The 22207-nt window shown below is 40.5% G+C and overlaps 1 protein-coding gene and 1 long non-coding RNA gene across 2 annotated transcripts in view; one reads left to right on the top strand and one right to left on the bottom strand.

The window, feature by feature from the left end:
* Positions 1 to 22207, top strand: part of LOC306977297 — a 69046-nt gene that overhangs the window by 43953 nt on the left and 2886 nt on the right. The window lies entirely within an intron of this gene.
* Positions 9334 to 16830, bottom strand: vtg3 (vitellogenin 3, phosvitinless). Its single transcript, XM_079575458.1, has 23 exons — positions 16717 to 16830; positions 16485 to 16633; positions 15811 to 15964; positions 15577 to 15734; positions 15332 to 15497; positions 15092 to 15244; positions 14772 to 14996; positions 14225 to 14442; positions 13885 to 13982; positions 13275 to 13399; positions 13092 to 13193; positions 12882 to 13001; positions 12613 to 12802; positions 12430 to 12517; positions 12161 to 12346; positions 11809 to 11917; positions 11550 to 11727; positions 11251 to 11360; positions 10412 to 10609; positions 9953 to 10092; positions 9671 to 9809; positions 9452 to 9559; positions 9334 to 9368 (listed from the first exon to the last, which is right to left on the bottom strand). The coding sequence occupies exons 1-22, from the start codon at positions 16813 to 16815 to the stop codon at positions 9467 to 9469; spliced, it is 3198 nt and encodes a 1065-aa protein (XP_079431584.1). The 5' UTR covers positions 16816 to 16830; the 3' UTR covers positions 9334 to 9368; positions 9452 to 9466.

Raw genomic sequence — 22207 nt, 5'->3', positions numbered from 1 at the left:
GCTATATACAGTACACAGGGCAAATACTACTAATACCATTACTATAAGTACTGTGAGTATCGTACAATGAGGCTGGATGATTGAATTTATTAGCTAATATCAATATGCTACGTTACACCAGAAATACAACATTTAAGTATCACTCGAGGCTGCTCAAATACATTAAGTGGCAACAGACGAGCAGACATATGTCAAGCGTGGGGCAGATAAGGCATAACCGTAACCTAAATGCTTTCATTTCACAGTGACACAATGATTTGTTATGCTACTTCTCGTTACCAGTGTGTCAAATGAAGACGAGAACGCCACAATCGTAGCTTTGCCATATCAAAGTGTTGTCACCGGTGTTGAGATAATGTCAGGCACTTGTGGTGGCGGCGTACCTCCTGCGTCACGTACATTCAACAGATGTTTTGCATATATCTGCGCGGTATCTACGCTATGAGTGATGCCAAAGAAGCAAGGTTGCGATGAAAGAAAGGGGATTCACTGGGAACATGTGTTGTGTGTGACATGATTTATGAAATAGCAAAAAGACTGATGTTAAATGCAGGACAGTACCCATTCCCAACAACAAGATGATTATCAACAGTTCATATCTCAGTCTTCTATCAAATACTAATGACAGGTGAACCTTTTTTTTTTTTTACTATGCAATAATATGTGTGTTCTTTGCCTCTGATTATAATAGTTTGGCACAGTGGTAGTTTCAGGCTTTCTGGACTTCTTTAATTATAGCCTTTATCTCAAACTAAGCATGTTTTTTTTCCTCTCAGAGCCATAAGGAGATCAAAGGCGTGATACAGTCCTCCAACAATTACCACTTAGCTTCCCTTTTTGTTACCCGTAATTGGTGCAGACAAGAGAAGCAAAAGTATACCTTAGTGCATAACAAGTAGGCGCAAAGTTAATACACGCTTTGCATGAAGTCCAAAGTGTTTCTAACTAGTGAGTAAAGAGGCGTTATTACTTTGAAGTGTCATGTTGGCTAAATGTTGTTTGCCATGAATTTTGTGCTATTTTTAGAGCGCAAGACTGCAGTGGAATCACAGAGGACAGTAAGTGTGATATTATTCTTAATTGTGGTCTCTGGAGTGTATTTAGCTTGATAATAGGGTTATCCAAGAGCTTACATGTAACAATAATGTGCCAAAGTGTAACAAAGAAGATCGGAAACTTCTTGAGAGATTGCCTTGTAGGAGCACAACAGAAGATTGCTCGTAGTATAGTATCTACAGTTCCTTTATGTATCCATAGAGTTTGAAAAGTGAAATATTCTTAAATGTTTTGCTGGTTTTTTTTTTAGCCACGAAGGGAGGAGCTACTTAAGTTCAATCTGTCAGCTGTGATCCAAACTTATTCCCAGATAACTATAAGACAAGATTCAACGCAAACACCCCAAAAAAAGTCAAGCATCGAATTTCTAATCAATCACCCCACAAAATCAATACGTCCCAATATCAGTACGCCCACAGAAAATATGAACCTACGGTGTTTGATATCACCCTCGCTTCACTGCTGCAAACAAAGACCGCCTTATTCCCAATCACGGACACGCCGGCATCTTGAGATCTCTCAGCCGGGGGGTGGGGGGGGGGAGAACCTTGATAAACGGAGAGGTTACCTTGGCAACGCTCTTCACCGGCGCAAGGATCAGTCGCCTTTCTTTTTTTGACGCCTTTAAGAAGAATAACTGCATTCTTGGCTGCCCTCTCAATGGGCAGAAGCCACGTTACCACTGCTCTTTCACAGTGCCGTTTGCCACTTGCTCAAATTTCATCTAAATTCATACAGTGGATGGCGAAATATGGTAGTGCACGCTGTGGACCAAATTTAATTGATCGCATATAGAAACAAAATGGTCGATCTTTGCAATCACTAAATGTTTTGTGCAATATAGTGACTCTATGGAGGACATGTATCAAGTCACTCGACCTTGTAGTTTAGACTTGATATTAATGTTCCTGAACCATTTTCATTTGCCAGAAAGGAAAATATAATGATGATGGTATAATTTGCCACACTCATCATATGAACTTAAATGTCTCAAAGCCTATAACCGTGCGTTGATTTCTTTTTACAGTACTTCTTATATTGTCTGAGTTAAAAAAATAGATAATAATAATTTAAAAAAAAGAAGGGACCACTGATCTGATCTGATCTGAACAGTAGCACTACATTTTCACAAGATGTAAAAATAGCATTATCTGCAAGTGGCGTTCCAACTGTACGTCACTGGTTGAAGCAACACTGCCCCCTGCTGCTACCGTCCAGGAAGTTCAAAAAGTCACACAAAAGGAAGGGGAGGGGGGGATTATGTGTGATCTTTTAACAGGGTGAAAAAGACAAATAGATTGCTGGATCAAAGCACTATTCCATTGCCTTTCCGTGATACTCTTTATCCAATCAGAGCCTGGGGAGAACATGATTGGTCCGCCTCAGCGTGTTGCTCAACCTGAAAGCTATTTGGGAGTGAGGGGAAAGGGCTTTTCAAAGCTCATAAATAATATGCATTGATTTTGAGATGTGTTCAGAGCAATTGAAAGCACACCGCATCCTACAGTGGTTTCGGACCTGCCAAGTTTTTCCCATTTTCATTGGATTGGTTGTGAAAAGCCAATGTTCTTGATCTCTGCTGTACTGTATCAATATCATTTCCTGTAGCAAGTAAAATGTGTAAACTATTGGTTTAGTGCAAAAGGAAATTGGATGTTATCGGCAAAGAAGAAAGCACCTAGAATCAGATTAAACATTCCGTTTAAAGTTGAAGTATTTGTTTTGTTATGTGTGGCCATAAAGCTGGATAGTGGTTGTATCAGGGGCGTCCGACATAAATCACAAAATCAACCTCCACTGCATAACAGGAAACATGTCATTTTATACTTTATCTCCAACACAGGTAAAATGTACACACTATTCAATTAACTCTGTAACGGAGTGTGTGTCTGTTCAGAACTGATACACACACTCTCATAGTGCTCTCTGGATACTATATTGTGATTAACATGGCAACTCTGAGTAAACATATTCTCATCCAACCCAAATTAGCTCTATTTCACTAATTTAATTTTAGAAATAGTACACGAGCGGTGGTGAAATTATGCTATTACTCAGCAGTCTAACCCACTTCAAGATAATTGTAGCAGATAGTGCCATTGTAGAAGGGTTCATTAGTGTGGATTCACAAAGTGCACTAAAGGTCGACATTTGAGCAGCCATTGTCGGCTCAAGGATCTCTTCACTAATAGCGAAGGCATAATCCAGCAATAAAACAGGGCCCTCACACCATCTTGAACAAGGAATATGTTCACTTTTCCATTTTCAAGTCCAAAAGCAATTTGCTCTTGGGATTATTATGGTGCGGAATGGCCTCTATATCACTCCTTGATCTCAACAGTGAGTAGAGAATACGGGTGAAAAATATAATAGGATTAAAAGTGTATTGCCAACCAGACCATAAAACAAAGAGAAAGGCAGGTTTGCTTTGTGGTGGGACGGATTTTTCCTCATCAAAAGACAAAAGGCCAAGCCTTCCAAAATGTGACACAAAATAAATTACATTTTCCACAAATACCAGGTTACTACATCATATTTGACCCAACTGTGAATTTTGGGAGGTAAACTTGAAGGGTTTGACGTTATTTTCAGTGTTTTATTGTACTTTTACAGTCACTTGATCTCTGATGTATGTGATTATGATATATCTCAAAATCGCCGCCTCGGTTCTGGAGGGCCTGATGTTGCCTTCACCTTCTTCAAAATTAGGGTATGACTGAATCTGGATTTGGATGGACCTCAGACTCACGTTTTCTTCCCTTGTTATGAGTTGAAGACGCCTTGCCTCTCACCAAGAAGTCTTGTCAATTGACTCTGTGCATAACTTGAAATCACAACAACATTGCTCAAGAAGTGACTTCCTGTTTTGATCCAGCACCATCTTGTTCATTAGTTCAACTTTCTTTAACTTTAACTATTCACAGACAAAACACTTAAAATGTGTGTATTTAATTATATTCTTGTAATGTTGCAAGTACCTGCTGAACTAATCAATAAGACGAGCTGTGTGCTTTTATTTTGGCAAGCTGGATCGAAGCAGGAAGTCACTTCTTGGCAAAGTTGTCATGATTCGCCCTCATCTTGGTATTGTGTTTTGGCTCCTCCCTTTTGTTGTTGTTGTTGTTGTTGTTGAGGGTTATAACAGTCATGTCGAATTGGCAACTTTCTTATTTCCATAGGAATACTTTTCCCATTGCAGTATTACCTCCTCGTCCTCTTAAATGTTCATCTTATGCAGTTCTGTTGTTAATGAACACATTTTGCACACTACCGCACACACACTATTATAGCCTAACTTATACAATATTAAAGTTCAATGCATTTTGTAGTCCTTGCTACCCAAAGCTACTCCATTCCCTGATTGAAATTGGTGTAAACATTTTCCACAAGACTCTATGGCCTGTAGTTATTGCCTTACAGTCTCATAAACAGAAAACAACAAAGGCCTGACGTAAGCAGCTCTGGTGCTTGTGCCCCAAACTTCAATGTTCAGCACAATATCAGCACCACACGCTATAATGAAGCAAAGACTCCTTTACTTAACTTTATCTGAACCGGCGGCTCTGACTGATGTGGTGGTCGGTCAGAACAGGAAGGTTTTGAAATGGTACGACAGCGGAAGAATTATCAGCAAGTTGCCTTTTGAAACTTTCATCGACTGAAACGTTTTAATTTCAGTGGATGTTTTGTAGCTCAGGACCGGATCCCGTCTCAGCATACAGAGTGACCAGGTGCTGCCGCTCAAAGAGATTAGATAGTTTCTGCTGCTTCCGAAATGTGCAATGCAATATTGTGACTTCAGTGCTAGATGAATGTGTTTTAAACTAGTGCTGTAGACATAAGGGCTATAGCCTAATCATTATCAGAAGATAAAAGCAAGCAAAGTCCATGCCTCAATAACAAGTTCACAAAAGAAGCGTGCACTGCTGGGGCTATATCAGGCCTATATCTTTGTGCAACCGTAATTGGGCCTCTCCATCATTCTAATTGTGTTATAGCTCTTGTTTTTTTCCACTGTAGACGCTTCAATGCAAATGGAAATTGATATTAATATACTGGCTAATACCTTTCCTGATTTGAAACTGTCCTCCCTGCTGTTTCTCTTTTCTTGTTTTGTGAAATATAATAGTGAATGGTGTGGTGAAATAGTTATTAGATGCCGTATGTGAGCTTAAAGCAGGGGTGTCAAACATACAAACATGATTTGTCCCCTGCCCTGTAGAGCACAAATTCCAGAGTATGTAAAAAAAAGTAAGTCTCTAGCCAATTCATGTGCGGAGTTTTTAAAGAATAACCAGAACGCTCATTCTAGCCACTAGGGGGCATTAAATTAAAAAAAAGGAAAGAGTTCCACACGTGTCCAGCAGAGGGCACTGACATAATAAGAGCGTAGGATATGAACAACACATTATATAGCCACGTGGTAGATGAACAGTCTGCCTCAGGGCGGCTGTGGCTTCAATAACAGCTTACCACCACCGAGTGTGTAGTGATTGAATAATGACTACTATGCAGTACTTTGAGGAACTTGTGCCACAGTCTTGTAAAGTGCAATAAAAGTTTATCATTGTTATTAATGAAGCTACAGTCAAGTTGGGGCTTTGACCATATCACAGCTCATTATTATTCATTTATTGATAAAATGTCTCCACTATATGCGGCCCGTGACCCGCCATGGGAGCTGAATTTCACCCCGCGACCCAAAATTAGTTTGACACCCCTGGCTTAAAGGAACCACTTGAGCAGCAGCAGGTTCTAAGACTGGCCATTCTTCATCACTGGCCTATTTTGAACACAAAAGATCAGTTTTCTCTATATGTCTATGCCCAGTAATGTATACATTTGTGTTTTTGTGAGCGTAAAAACAGGACAAAGATGGAAACTACCCCATAGCTATTGAACTGGCATGTTCCCAGCTTGTATGCTCTTCTTTACTCTTGACAAATGCAACAAATGAACATGGACTATGTAGCCCTTGATTTTTCAGATCTTAACTTGTTATACTCTTCCATATACAGTCAAAATGTTCCGTCAACAGCCATAGTAGAAAGTAACCCGCCTTCAGCAGCGATAGCTGTGGTAGAGTGCAGCACACAACAGGCTGGTGCGCTGAGCTGATGTGGGGGATGATTGGTTGAGATGAGCTGAGTGCAGCGAGAGCGGGGCTAACAGCGGGGCCCGCGGTGGGAGTGGTGAAGTGTCCGTGACAAGGTGTGCCCACTTGATAATGTCACAGATAATGTCAGGCGGATAATGAGTCTCACCTACTCACATCAGCTGCGTGACACACTCGCTCCCCTCTGCTTTTACCCAATCTGATACAAGAGAGTGCTGCTCGCTTCAAGTTTTGATCAGATCTTTTTTTTCCCTTTTTTTGTAATATCCTTTGTCAGTATTTAATATTGTGCCTTGAGTTCATCCAGATGACTGGAGCCTGTCACAACTATTGGCTTTAGGTGGACATATGGCACATTGCTGCCTCCTGCTGTTCATTCTTTGAATATTCCTTATGTTATGTTCTATTGTACCGTCTGATGCTTTGCAGATTTTCTAAAACGTTTTTCCATTTTGGGCCAACTGAGCCAGGCCGACTGCCAAGAACCATTCCCTCTCATTCATTTACTAGAGCAGGATCTCAACCTATGGAACATGAGCTTTTGGACTTTGGTGGCACAGTGCCAGAGGTCCTGTGTTCAATCCCTGGATCGTGCAGGCCTTTTTGTTTGGAGTGTGCATGTTTCTCTCCCAGAGTCTGGATGGGTTTCCTCCAGGGTCTCCCCATCAACCCAAAACATGCACAATAGGTTCATTCTGTGATTCTGACCATTAGTCTGGCTCATCATTTGGAGATGGATCCCTGTTACGGGTTCTACTTTCAATTTAATTTTATTAGTTTTATTGTCAAGTAGAGGAAGGGAGTGAAGGGGAAAGTTCACCTTCCTTGCAACCTGGTTAATGAAGCAGTCCTTCAGTCAGTTGGCCCTGTCACTTCCCGAAACTCAGTCTTCTTCTTGAGGCATGATTGAAGAGTGGTAGCTCCCTCTGAGATAACCCTGGGGAAAGGGCCCTGCCCAGATCATTGTTGAGCCAAAAACATTGCACTGTTGCACAGTTCAAGAGAAGAGCATCGTCCAGACTGATATCCAAGTGGCTCTTTCTTCTGTTTACTCTGCTCCATCTTCCTTCACTCCACCTGTGGTTACTGAGATCCACACAACCTTGATGAAACACTTTTAAAAATGTGGTTTTGCTAGCTCAGGTCTAGCAGAAACAATGCTCTCCAGGTCAGAAGGACGAGACAAAACACAACCACAAAAACTTTCCGGAACATAGGAAAATACCTTTTGGGAGACAGAAGCCTCTGTATGCGCTTGGGTCACCATGGCAACTAAGCATCTTCAAAGTGTCAACATTTGCTTTTTTTAATCTCTTTTAATGAACCCACAAGATTGTACATGTAGTGCAGCCCCTACCAGATAAACATTGCCCTCTAGTGTTAAATGAAGGATTGTGCTGTTTTCTCCATGTTTGTGATTCCTTAAATGCAAAGAGAGCCCCTGTCCCTAAAAGACCTGACCAGTTACTGATTCATACTTTCCTCTCAGTGGATTTTTCTCAACAACGTCTGGCAACACAAGGTCAGAATGTGCTGGAGGCTGTGATGTGACATATGCGAGTGAGTGCCCTTATACTCACACTTGTCCTTTATAGCTCAGAGGATTTCACTGATGTAAATGGAACATAATGATCCCATTACAATTTCAGCCACAGTAGTTGGCTCTTGATGGTGATGTCTTCTTTTGATGATTTTCAAAATTCAAAAAGGTAGCCGATGATGAAGCTGTGGTAATTTAACATCATCTGGCCCTGTGAAGAAGGGAAAAGCAGAAGTAAAAAATGTAAAATGTCTGGTCTGACTCTGGTGAAATCATCACCTTTTCCAAAAACTGTACTGTGGTGTGCAATGAAGTCCTGTTTTTGTTTTATGCTTTCCGGCAGCAACAATGGTGTTTAAGCTGAAAACATCTGGCATCATTTGAAGTGACGGGGCTGCACACATGTATGTCAATCTGGGAATTTTGGAGGTGACTTTTATGGTCACAACAAATAAATACCTATTGGGTAACACTTAACAATATGGCCCGGTAAGTCTGTGCAGTTACTGTAGTTACTGTAGTACATTCTAGACATCTACACTACTCTACTCATAGTAGAGTGGTACTTCAATGTTAGTTACAGTGGTACTTATTGTGTATTTAATGTGGTAAACATGGACATTTTTATTTTTTTTGTAAAGATCTTTTGTATTATAACATTTTCATTATCTCTTGTGGGCAGCCGTTCTCTCTCTTTCATTTTGGCAATTCCATATTTACCTATCAAGTTGCTTGACTCGTAAAACAAACCCAAACAGACACTGTAACTGGGCATTCCTAACCTTCTTTGGTGTGTATTGGAAAGGCACACTCCTCTTATTTACATCTAAGTGCAGTGTTGGCATTGGACTTTGTTTCCGAAGGGCACATAGTACTTTGTTAGGGTGAACTTCAGCGCTGTGCGCAGTGACACTGTATGCTGACTCCTGCAAACATTTCTGTTGGACGCGTGACCAGACAAACATGGCCGGTCAGCCGGACCCTGTTAGCATCATGCACCTCCAAAAAAGGACTTTATGATTCATTTCACAGTGCCCAGAATGCCCAATAACACTGAGTCACTGCAATACAAAGAGGCACTGACAGTTGAGAGTTGTTTTTTAAGACTAAGCTGGCTGGAGTTTCATTTGAATCCAGCCTTTTAAAAATCTGGCAAATTAAACTGTGTTATGCAACGCGTCCAAATATGGGATACACCCCAAAGTTGGATTAACGATTAAAAGGTGTTGCCTGTTAATTTCAAATATGAAGTGATTTAAAGTACAATGTAATGTTTTCTGTGCTTATATTGGTTTTACAATTAGGACTTATCACTATCGGATAAAAGTAAAATGCTCGATGAGTGAACAATCTATTCATATATTTATATAGACGTAAATAAATAGATTAGATAAAAGACAAGGCACAACCAAGGTATAAGTTGCTTTGCATTTTAATTACGTGATAAACAATAGTATCCAAGAGGACAGAATCCAGAGGGTTAATGAAGATGACATCCAGACTAATCCAAAATGGAGATCATGGGTGTATGCAGACATCGCACAGACGTGCACGTGTTTGGTCAAACAGGTGACATCTGCCAAATCACTCCACTCGTATTGTACTGGAGAGACACTTTATTGCAGATCTATCTTCCGTCTGGCATTGGTCGTCTTCCTACAAAAAACAACAACAACGTGTTTTAAAGATCCCAAACTCGCTTTGTGTTAGTTTGCATAAACATGAATGTAATCCCTTACCATGGAGATGTGTGCCTAAGCCTGTGTAACGCTGTTTATTGTTCTGCTGTGGTACAGGAAATAGGCAGGTGGCACTGGAGAACGTAGAGCCTCACGCCACAGAGTAAACTGCACGAGCAGAAGGAGAGACATTTGTCTAAATACAGCAGTCAGGCGGAGATATATGCAAAGGCAGGCTGATGCATAAATATGGAGGTGGAGAATATTTCACAGCCGTACCTCTGGGAATGTAATCTTCACATCGATGCTGTCTGCTGAGGCAGCAATAACCGACGCAGAAACCTCCTGTCTGGCATTACTCTTCTCCTCTTGGTTGAAGCCCAGAAGGAAAGCCATACCTGGCATGTATCTGGCAATTCTAAAGATGGTAAAAAAAAGAAGCCCAGTTAAAATTGCATATGTATGGCAACACTCCCCTCTGTCAAAAATGATGATTCAGCTTCTGTTCAAAACAGTGTGTCTGAAATGCAGCATTTGCCCTCCTTTTCCAGAGATGCTAACCTTTTGCCGTACATCTCCATATACTCTGGCATCTTGTCCCAGTGGAAGACGGCCTTGAGCTCTGGCTTATTTCCAGTCACATGTGAAGCTCTCATAAACATGGCATAGCTCTGGCACTGTTCTCCCCATCCGATGTGTGCCTGCAGCAAACACGTACAGTCAGAGCAGTCAGTACACAAACAGCTTTTACAAACAAGCTGCCTCTGATGTTTACATTATAGATTTGATTTAACCTAAAACCAATATTACGGTTACATTGAAATGAGTGAAGGAAAAGTACTGCAAAATATGTAAATGCTTGAGGTCATCTGTCTTGCCTTCCTCATACACACTCAAAATCTTAACTCAAAAATTAGATATTAATGCTGTAGAGATTCAATCAGCCCAGTCCAGTCTGTATTTAGCAATACTACGATAGAAAATTCCTGACTGAAAGCCAACCAAATGTATTATCTTCACCTTAGCCTCTGAGGTCACAGCGGCATCCACACACATCTTCCAGTTGGAGGATTCTCCGATTTGTGACAGGATCAGCTGAGAGCTGGTGTGCTCTTCCTCATGGGTGTAGTAGAGGGATGTGTCGAAACCCTTCTGACTGCTGCCAGCCTCGGCCAGCACTTTGAAATGGACCAGAGGCACAGGTGAACCTCCAATGCCCTACGAGATCAATAGAGAAAGAATCATTACCAATGCCATCCATCATTTATTCTCAAGCCTGGAGAAAGCAGTGAAATGTAAATGAAAACAGGGCATTAAGCTTTTATAGTGTCATCGAGAACACAAACAACATCTGGTGTTGAAATTTAAATCTGGCTCCTGTAAAGTAACTGTATGGTTTAGATTTGATGGCAGCAGCACAGGTTGTGACGGAGCGACAAGAAGCTGGAAAAAGTCAGCCCTACATCAAATAAAATAGGAAATAGGAATTTCAGTTTAATTTATACCTATGCATCTAAACTGAAAAATTGATTATTGACTGCTGCCTGCTAATAATTGTCTATTTTTTTTATTTATTATTTCCATTACCTGTACCTGAAGACCAATTAAAATTCCTAATACAATAATAAATACATTTAAAGATGTAATATTTAATTTAAAATGATTTATATGGTGCCGTATTGTATTGTATTGTGAATTAGGCCCAGTATTGTTTCTAACTTACGCGTGATGGTCTGTTTGATTGCCTGGTTTCCTGTGAACACAATAGACAAAGGGAAGATCTGAGTTGGCTCCAGTCTAGAAACATGAACAGGTGCAGAGCTAGGCTCGCAAAGATAGAGAGGTAAGCCAGATCAGACCTTGGCCATTTTTCTCAGTGTGTCAATAAGCTGGCGCACGCTCAGTGAAGAAGAGTTGCTTGGGTTGGCGTTAATCTCCAGACGGATCTTCTCCACAGATGATTGCTGGACTAAAAGATGCAACATGCCAACATTAACAATCATAGTACAGCTGAAGTTAGAAGCAAACTATCCACTGATTGCACTGTAGCGATTGCAGAAGAATTGGCTGCTTTTGCCCACTACATTATTTGTTCGGTGCATTGTTTCACTTGGCTGATCTTGCTTGAATTATGTAGTTTTACATGTGTGTAATCTACCTGGTGCTACTTTGAGGGCAAAGTGTGTGGACCCGAGGAAGTAGTACAGGGGATACTCCTCCTGGAAGTACTCCCGCTGGAGATCCATCTCAGCGCAGAAGGCCAGTCCATAGATGCTACTCTCGGAGCAGTTCTTTGCAATGGCTCGCCACTCGTTTGGCTGATATTTCTGCATGACCTGAAACAGCATAATTTATTATATTTTCTGACAGTCTATTGGGTTTTCTTTTTGAAGAACGTATGCATCTGCTCCACTTACTTGAGCGTAGTTTTGGCTCACACTCTGACTCTGCTCTTTGGTACCAATTGGTGTCGTCTTAGGTGCGTCTGGATGAAAGATGTTCCTTGAGATGGCATAGGCATGGGACCTGTGTAGAAGGGGAAAAAACAAGTTAATACAAAATTAGATATGCAGAAATTTGAGACCTCTCTGCGCAGGGCATCTAAATAAGAAGCCTTTTCATCAATCATGAACTAGCCGGGTAGGTGTTCTAACCCTTATAACCCTTTCACTCGCTGTAATCATCGTTACTTCTCCCCATTTTCCAGACTCAGCTTTGAAGCTATATATTTCTCACCCAATAATGTCTGTGATAAAGAAGTGTATTTACCTGAAGGAGAACAGCTCAATCTCTTTGTTGGTGCGAGGGATCTCCAGTTCCAATTTTCTTGTTGGGACATTGATCTTTGCAACAACATGGATTGGGATAGAAACCGGACTTATGGTTTTAACCTCAACAGCAGCCTGGAACAAGTCGGTGTTGACGCCGTAGAAAAGCCACAGATTCTTGGTGTATCTAAAAGAAATGCACATCAGTTATATCAGTTAAATCCTGTATGTTTCTTTGAGCAGATTTCTTGCTGTCTTTACTGTATTTACCCAATGTGGCCTTCTGTCTTCAGGTTGATCTCTGAGTTGAGCAACTGTGCAACGTGCTCAGTGACTTTTGGTTTAATCTCCGCTTTAGCTTTGTTGAAGGAAAAAGAGCAAACATAGGTGTTATTCATTTGAAGCTCAACGGGAATTTCGTCTGTAATACACGCTTTGCATCAGAGCGCTTACCGTTGAGAGACATGCCATTTACAACGTGATAGTATTTGCTGATCTCCACGGGTAAACCAAGGGTAGTGGCTTGAATGTAGCGAGCCTCAGCGGTCAGGAAGGGCAGAACGGCGCGATATGAAATGCCCTGGGCCAGTCTCTCGATGAGGCTGAACACGATGCTGTCTTTGCCGGCGGATTTGCTGAATGCCTAGAGATGGACAAGAGTACATTTGCAATAACGTAAAGCAGGTTCATTGCTGGTTGACTAACAGGATAGTTACCCCTACCCTCATTAGCCTCTGCAACAAAGCTCTGTTGACGTCAGTGAAGAAGAACTCCTGTCCTGATGCACGTGTGTAGAAACTAAAGAGAGGCTTGTCTTCTGGCAGCGTTTCCCACTTCTTGAGCTGCACAATCATAACACTTTGTCAGATAAACAAACATGGATACTTTGCCTTCTTCTCTTTTTTTTTTTTTTTTACATTTCAAATACTCACAACATCATAAGTGGCCAGGAAGTCAGTCATGCTCATATCGCCGTTAAATCCAGGGATGTTGGCGCCGAACAAATGTCTGATTTCCTCCGTGCGGATTCCAAACTTGAGAAATTAAAGCAAATTGGTGGATGTTTTGATGTGTTTAGGTTTAGTGATTACACTTGTCACTAGACTTTGGCGTACCTCCAGCAGCTGCAGGATTCTCCCGAGGAAATGGAAGTTCATTTTAACCATCATTTCAACTGGGAGCATCTCAGACGCTCTTTTCAGCATGAAGGCCTCTGCAGCAGTGCCAATGAGGTAGTCCTCTGCAATGAACAAATTGCTAAATGGTCATTATTTATGTAGGCATTCTCTTTGACTTTTGATCTTTCCCATCATTAGAGACGCTGATAAAAAATAAGTTAAAAATGTATCCTGCGAAGGTGGGACTTTCGGTATTGTGTGCCATGAAAGGAGATGTTGCCAGTTTAAATGAATAGTACATTGTGTTCACATCATCATAACACAAGGTTTAATATGATGGTTTAGGGCAGATCGGTTATCCAATGTCTGGTGTGATTTTTATCATTTGAAAAGACTTAAAGCCACAAAAGGAATATAGAAAACTTGTGGATCCAATCTATAAAATGATCATGATCAACATTTGTGGACTGTTTTATCATTTTTTTTCAAAAACAGTTGTCCACAGAGTCATATTAGTACAGTGTCTTCCCTCTGTCTGAAGATATACACATTCAATTATAGTCGTATAAACCTGTACATTGGAATATAGTCAATAAGGAAACCATACTGTTGAACAAGTCCATGCGTGTGGCGCTGCTGCGGAAGAAGCTCAGATGACCAAATTTGCGGGCCAAGATTTTCATAGCAACACTGGCAGCGGTAGATCTGTAGAAAACATGCAGTGCATTACCCACAGTTAGTATGTCTGATCATCAATGGATGTTTATTTCCTCTTTCAGCTTAGAGAAACGAGGTTGTGTTTTGTTCTTCCTATTGTCTATGATAAAATGAGAATGTTGCGATCAATGGAGTTCCTCTATGCTTTTTAAAGGCAGGTTCTAATTTGGTCAAATCATCATCCCTGTTGCTCAGCCTGTTTGATGGTGATCACATACAGGTGTACTCACAGGTAGTGGTTGTCTGGTGTGCTAGCTCTGGCCAGGCTCCTTAGGTAAGTGATGGCGAAGTTGACCACCTGCATGTCTGTCTCCTCCAGCAGATGAGCTGCCACTGTGGACACCAGGGCCATGGAGGGCTTGGTATCAAACAGGGTCATAAGGGCCAGCATCCTGAGCTCAGGCTCAAGCTCCCGGTTCAAGAACAGCTTCTGAGTGATCAACTGCACCTGGAAGTCACGTAAAAAAAAAAGACAGTTCTTGCTATTAAAATGCTAATGCTACAGTTTCAATTTATATTAGTTATTGTATGGATCCTAACCAGTGGCTACTATTCCAACTTTTATGCTTTATGTGAGAATTAAAGACAAAATACATGTAACTTTTTATTGTTTTAGACTAGATCACTTTTGTGCCGGTAAAAGTGAAATGATATCAGATTACATGCTTCTTGATTGGCATGTACATGTTAAGGTAGTGCTACTGCTTTTGTGATTTTGTGTTAAGTGAAACCTGCTTCATAAACTTTAGTTTTAGTTTATATTGATTATGTCCTTACTCCATGAGGGTCTCTGATAGCGATGAGTCTCATGGCCTGCACAGCTGCGCTCACAACCCGTGGCCTCTTGTCGACCTGGTCAGGGTTGGGGTCCACTCCAGGGAGGAACCGGGTGATGGTTTTAAGACTGCGAGGATGACCTGCGTTACCCAAGGCTTTCAGAACAAGGATCTTCTCCGTCTCATCGTTACTACTGTGGGCCTTCTCTGCCATGGTCAGCAGTGGCTGAGGGAAGGAAAACAATGGTTTGTTTTGTTTTGCTTTTTTTTTGTTCTTTATCAATTTGAACTGAAATATAACTTGAGGTAAGAAAATGTTACCCTGATGGCGGATTCTGGGCATGGGGTGTGATAGGCACAATGCTTATACACCAGGGATCCGTAGGACAGCACCACTGTTTTTCTAATCAAATGGGAGAGGTAGTCTTTTTCCTCGTAGTCCGCGCATTTCGTGTAGTTCTTGTGGAGAAGTCTCTGGATGAAAAAAATTAAACCACATTGAATACTGTCACAGAAATATTTGACAAAAAAGAGCATATTTCTCCGCTCTGCCGGGCATACCTCTGCATCCTGGAGCAGCTCTGGAGATGTCTCGAGGTGGTTGAATGCTTGCACAATAACAGTGAGAGCCTCAAGCACGTTTAATTCGGGCTCACTTAAATATTGGTCAAGGAATTCAATAATTCTTCTGTCGTTCACCTCAACAACAGTGTGTAAGAACCAGTACCTTAGGAGAAAAGTTAAATAGTGTTATATACATCATTTTGTTTTCCTACACTGTAATCCAAAATAACAACCAGACTGACCTCTGATCAGAATTTGTTTTCAAGTCTCTCCACATCTGCTTCAGTTTCTCCCCTGGGATCTTTCTCAGCAGCTGGTAGAGCTTCATGGCCTCCTCAGTTTTAGTGCTGTCGATACGTTCTGCATTTGCTTGAGCCAGCTGTTGGATCAGCTTCGTAGCCTGTCGCCATGATGATTCTTACAGTGAATGGTGTCCTATTGTAATATAACGCGATGAATACAGAATAAAGATATACCTCAGGCACAGGGTTGTCCAGATTCTGCATCACGACTGGGATGTTAGCATTGTCCTTCACTATTTTGTACATGAGGTTTCCTCTGCTCTCCATCTGTCCGTCCACGTGTATGTCCTGAGTTTTGTCCTTCACACTAGTAAGCACCAGCTCCTTCCTGTAAAACAATGACCATTTTACTGGAAAGGTGGACAAAGTACCGTATTTTTCAGACTCTAAGTCGCACCAGCCTTGGCAACTACCTGGGCAAGGAGGCGTAACTGCACAGTTTACACGCCTCTCCCGGCATCACGTTGTTCAAGCTCTCATTCTCACTCGTTCCTCCAGCTTTTAGCCTGCTATTAGCTTTTTTTGTTTTCTCCAATGCAGTAAGAGTAACCTCCGCTTTTTGCCAGTCCCTCACAAGTTTCTTGCTCTCTCCAAATTTTCTTTCTGCTGCTCGATTCCCGTTTATTTAAATCTTCAGTGGTACAGGACTATCAAATACTGGTACACAAGCCTAGAGCGCCCTTTATCGGCTGTCAGTGTGATAATAATCACATGAGTATAAATCGCACCTGTACCCAAACTATGAAAAAAGTGTGACTTAAAGGCCGGAAAATATGGTACTTCAAATGTATTTCTGCGTTAAAGCTAAGCCTTCCACATACTTCAAATAACATATCTATTTGTCTTACTTGGCCTCCATCTTGAAGCTGCCCTTCTTCACATTGAATGGAGTGAAGTATTGCAGCTCCAGGGCTTGGGCTTTAGTGATGACTCCGGCCTGCTCGGATCCTTTGATGTTGTAGGTGTATTTGACCGTTGAGTAGAGGGACTCTCCCTTCTGCGTACAAGACGGACACACACTGATCGTACCTATTATACATTTTTAATAGATACTGGAGCTGTTTAATGGGCTGTACAGACCTGCTTGGAGATCTTGTTCTCAACAGCGGTGGCCAGTCCGGTGTAGTAAGCTGCCTTCTCTCTGCAGTTGGTCACATCCACCACTTGGATGAGGTCCATCACGCCGACCTTGGTGTTTGTCTTTTGGGTGTAGCTGCTAATACACTTGCCATGGATGCCAACCTGTAAAGTATCCATAGAGGTGCCCAATTAATTGAATGTAAATTGCAATTTGAACAGCAGAGATTAAAGACACAAGCAGCCATATGGTTCTCACCTCCTCAAGTTCATAGATTTCCTGAGTGGTTTTGACTGTGACTTGGAAGAAGCCCAGGAGTCCTCTGACGATGTTGACTACCGTGTCGGTCACATCGGCGGAAGCTCTGATCTCAACCACATTCCCAGCAGAGTATCTGAATACGATGGGCTTGGCCAGTTGGGCAGCGATCCTTTGGGTGAGCTGGTTAGCTGCCACGAAGTCGCTTTTGCCTGGGAAGCCGTTGAACTCCTCAAAGATCACATTGGAGAACTATGGATGGTGAACAAAAGCATCGAAATGTTTTAAGTTTGGGGTAGTAGAAGTACAGCGCTGCTTCTGTGTATTGCCATCTCTGCTTCTAAAATAGATGCAGTGTTCTTTTTGACAACATTTCGTTTTTCGCCTTTTGACAAGAATGTTGTTGGTTTTAGCCAAGATACTTTTTCTTTTCTTTTTTTTTTCCACAGGGACCAGAGTCCTTTGGCATTGAATTTAATACTGTATAAGGCTCTTTCAAAGTGCAACATTGAAATTTAGATGTTTTCGCCCATTTTCCTTTTAATCAATGCAAATACTTCAATCACAATTTTAGTCTTCATAACTACTTTTGATTTAGTTTTAGTCTTATTTGGTAGTAAGTCTGCAAAAATACTACTTCTACTAACCACTCCTGCTTCTTAATCATACTAATCGTACTACATGGATTGTCCTCTAAAATATTTACAGTCCGTGTTGGCAAAATGAGAACGAGATACTGCGACTAACACAATACACATTTGCAAATATAACATTGTTTGTACCTGCAGAAGGAAGGTGTCAGCAGAACTGCCCACGATCTTGACCGCGGCCTTCATTCTGGCTCCAGATTCGGCATGGTTGACCTTTTCCAGTCCGAATTTGACCTGTCCTTCATACTGATACTCGTAGACCTTCTTGGAGTCCAAGCTAAGGTCTGGTGAAAAAAAAGCAATACATAAAATATTACTTTTTGTCGCCGACTTCAGTGTTTGTAAAACCTTTTTTTTTTTTACTCCTCTTTTCTTCTCTTTTTTTACAGTTGGAAAGTTTTGGGACTTACCGTAGCGGAAACTTTCCTGGCACACTGAAAAACAAAGCAATAAAACTAATGAGTAAACTCCACAGATGGAAGAACCCAGCAAAACGAGGAGACGTAAGAGCCTAAACCCATAGTAAAACAGGACTAAACGATGGTTGGTTGAGGACTACACTCAGTAATGACTAAAACAAGTTAGTGAAGTCTACAATAAGTTTCAAGAATCTACACCAAAGAAATAAGAAATAATTGGAAAGACAGAACCAGGCAAATGAAAGGAGTTAGAATAGCAGATGAATACTCACCGGCCAGAGCCACCAGGCAGCAGAGAAGCAGAGACCGCATCGTGAAGTCGGCAGTGACACCAGGCTCTCAGGACCTCTCCTTTATACTCCCCTCTATAGGACTTCATGACCCTTATCTCATCAGGGTAAACAGCATGTGTCAAAGCCATACTGACCAGTGCATACCTGGTTACAGTGACATACGGACATGAAAGGCCAATTACGCAAGTGTAGGGGCCTCGCAATCGAAGTTCTACCACATTAAGTGTTTATTATCAGTGTCACCTTGTTCCCAGCCAATGGACAAACAATAAAAAAGTGGCCCCATGTTGACGATGCTTTGCCTGCATGTCGGCTAAATATGTTTGCGCTGTTACAAAACTGTCAAAGATACTGCTCATTTTTCGTCAGAAACTGAGCAAACAAGTTCTTCTGAGAGACTGCGTTTAGAAGTCAGTTCCAGAGAGATTAAAAAGACCGAGCGGCGAGCGCATTGATGTTGGTTTCGGTGCCAGATCGTTGAAATGCTCCATAGGTTACATGAGGTCCTACAGTTCTAAAACTCTCTGCCATGTCAAACGTTTTCTCCTAGGCATAAAATAGTACGACTACAATATACTTGAGGTGAAACTGAAAATTAGAATATCGTTCAAAAATGAATTCATTTCTGTTATTCAACTTAAACTGTGAAACAAATATATGACTGACTGATTACATGCAAAGTGAGATATGTACAGCCTTTATTCATTTTAATTTTGATTATGGCTTGTAAAATCCTCAAAATAAAAATCTCCTAAAATGTGTGTATTTTGAAAATGGACTGTAAGCCATAATCAGCAAAATTACAACAAATAAAGGCTTGACATATGTCACTTTGCATGTAATAAGATAAGATAGGCCTTTATTGATCTCACAGTGGAGAATTTTACTTGTTACATTCAGTTCTTAGAAACACTGTGAGGAAAAAACAATTAAATAGTAAATAGTGATATCTTGTATACAATATAATGAGTCTTTATCATATAATAGTTTCACATTTTAAAGGTACACAGTGTAATATTTTGGACTATACTGTTGGCGGCAAAACAAAACATGCTCCTAATGAGCAACTCAACACAGAAAATGTTATTTCTGCAGTGGGTAATCAAAGAATGGATTTGGATGAGAACCTAACCTGTTTTAATCTCAAATTCTGCTGCCTTTAGTCACATCTCCATGGAGACGAGCTGGAGACGTGTCTTAGGAAAGGTTTTTTTCAATTATGAAAATATCTGTCATAAATTAAATGCTTGGTAAAATTCTATGCCGTGTGGCTTTAAGTTGAATTACAGATTTAAATGAACTTTTGAATGATATTCTAATTTTCTGAGTTATACCTGTACAAACTATGGGGCTGGCATTATTTTACTAATGATTTAATAATTCACTGGTAAAGATTCTCACATAAATTGTGATTGTAATGAGATGGGTCAGCAAGACCAATCTTTTTGAAAATGTCCTTATATTAATTTCAGCAAATGAGCCTTACTAAAAATACTTTTATTTTTTTATTTTTTTATATTTCCTTTTAACAAACATGAACATGTTTATTACAAAGTAGGGTAAACTAACTTTTACATATTTAATTACCTTTATTAAATGACCACTAGAGGGTGGAATAGAGTTAGTTCAGTCAAAAGTAAAACCTTATGGTTTCTCCAAATAGTTAATCTAAAAATATTCAAAATTGAACTTTTAGATTGATTTGTTTTAGTCAATTACAGATTTGTATCATTTTTTTTTTTTTTAAGTCTTTGATTTTGGTCATGACTTAGAGTATTTTGGGAGGATCTATGGTGTATTTTTTGTTTTGTTTTTTACTTCATTTGTCACTATAGATTTCAGTTGCAACATTTATTTGACCTTTATTTAACCAGGAAACTCCCACTGAGATTAAGAATCTCTTTTTCAGGGGAGTCCTGGCCCCAGAGGGTAACCTATTGCATATGTTTTCAGTGGTAGGTGAAACTGGAGTACCCAGAGAAAACCTACGCAGACACGGGGAGAACTTGCAAACTCCACACAGAAAGGCCCCGACCAGGTGGGAATCAAACCCGGGACCTTCATGCTGCAACGCATGAGCACTAACCGCTGCGCCACTGCACCGCCCTATGTTGAAAAGTGAACAAGGTGGTGTTAGATGTTTGATTCCCTTTGTTTCCCATGTGTGAAAGTAAAGTGGCTTTTGTCAAGAACAAAGTCCATGTTGTGCCATATTAGGAGCATGTTTACAAGGCAATGGGAATGATTGAGCAAGTTTAAGGCTGTCTCTCTCAACTACACACTGGTACTCACATCCATTGATGATCCTGAGCGCTGGAATAATCTACCACTCACTCTAATGGGACATATAGCCACAGTTAAAATGAAAGTTATTTCTAAACTCTATTATCTCAATGCTCTCAATGAGTTAAAATGGTTTAACTTTTTTTTAAATTAAAATCCAGATTGAATATACCCCACTTCAAAACACTAATCAAATTCAGATAGATTTTCTTGCAAGTCAACTATAACACATGGTTGAATGGAGAAAACAAAAAACACACAACTCGACATGGATCCAAATTGAACAGTCTTTCTGTAATAACATCTCACTGTCTGATTTACCATCAGTTAGCACTTTAGTCAAAAAACATGAATGCTTCCATAACACAGTCATTTTCACAACTCTGACAGCAGGGTGGAAAACCTTTTTCATATACAAGCACTATCTATGACTTAAAGGAGATTCAGACTCATTAAAAATCATTAAAAAAACATGTAGAGGTTAATATAACAGTCGCAAGCAAAATCCTTGCCGTTGCTCTGAAGGGTCTGCAGGACATTTATTTTGCTGGAGCTCTAGATAAAGCAGGTCAAATATTATCGGACTCAAAACATCCTCTGTTTAGAGTTTGAGCTGCTCCCCTGAGGTCGAAGGTACAGGTGCCCAACCCGGTCTAAAAACAGGACTTTCTTTTTTATTCTGTCTGTCTGTTGTTCCTGTATTCCTGTAAAGAACGTAGGTAGTGTTTTTAACATAATTTAATTTAACATAATTTAATTTAATTTAATAAACTGAGGTTGATGGACGTGGTTTGAGCCTGTTCTTTACATGTTGTCAATGTTTGGATCTGTTTGTTGTGGTCATTGTTGTCCTTGTGTATTTTTACTCACTGCAATTGAATTTCCCCACGGGGACAATACATTTTCTACTATGACAATCACCCTTTTGGTTTTGTATTTACTGAATGAAATAGGCCTAAACTAGGGAGCCCAGGAAAGGATATGAGTGAGTTTGAAAAAATGGGTCGTTAATTATGTTGGGATTGAGGGCACGAAATATTAACTTGAGGCCGGATTTAGTTAAGTCAGGGCTTGAGATAATTAATTTGGGGCTTGAGATAATTAAGTCGGGGCATGAGAAAAACTAAACTTACAAAGTTTTTTTTTTTTTAAATCTCATTCATGTCCCTTCCCTCTTTTTTTTTTTATTCTAGTGCAGGGGTGCCCACAGTGGGAGCCAAATGAGGCCCTCAGGCCAATTTTTGGTGGCCCTCAATCTACGTGCTGTATTGGCACACATCGCCAAAATAATTGAAACCTCAAAAAGAAAGTAAATGTATTGTAAGACAGAGCGAACATTATAGTTCCAAGCCTAAAAAAAGATGTGGGGAACGGTTTAAACCTCTCTTAAATACACCCAGTTGAATGTTTGAATGCACTGACCACCAATCAGTGGCCCTCCATGCTCCATGACTCTCAGTGAAAAAAAGTTTGGACAGGCTAATGATATTTTCACAGTATTCTGCTTTATCCTCTGACAAGACAAAATGCACTGCTATGACTTGAGAAATGAAAATACTCTTCCTTCAGTGAGTAAATCTAAGTGACAGA

Source organism: Gobius niger, assembly GCF_951799975.1.
Source record: "Gobius niger genome assembly, chromosome: 17".
NCBI classification, from domain to species: domain Eukaryota; kingdom Metazoa; phylum Chordata; class Actinopteri; order Gobiiformes; family Gobiidae; genus Gobius; species Gobius niger.
Note: the sequence above shows the minus strand (reverse complement) of the source record. Positions and strands in the feature narration are given on the sequence as shown.

Coding starts and splice junctions, on each gene's coding strand:
- vtg3 (XM_079575458.1), bottom strand. CDS start 16,815: ATGGACCTCATCCAAGTGGTGGATGTGACCAACTGCAGAGAGAAGGCA. Junction 15,498..15,576: donor AAAACAAATTCTGATCAGAG/GTCAGTCTGGTT, acceptor TTTTCTCCTAAG/GTACTGGTTCTTACACACTG. Junction 14,443..14,771: donor CTATCAGAGACCCTCATGGA/GTAAGGACATAA, acceptor CGTGACTTCCAG/GTGCAGTTGATCACTCAGAA.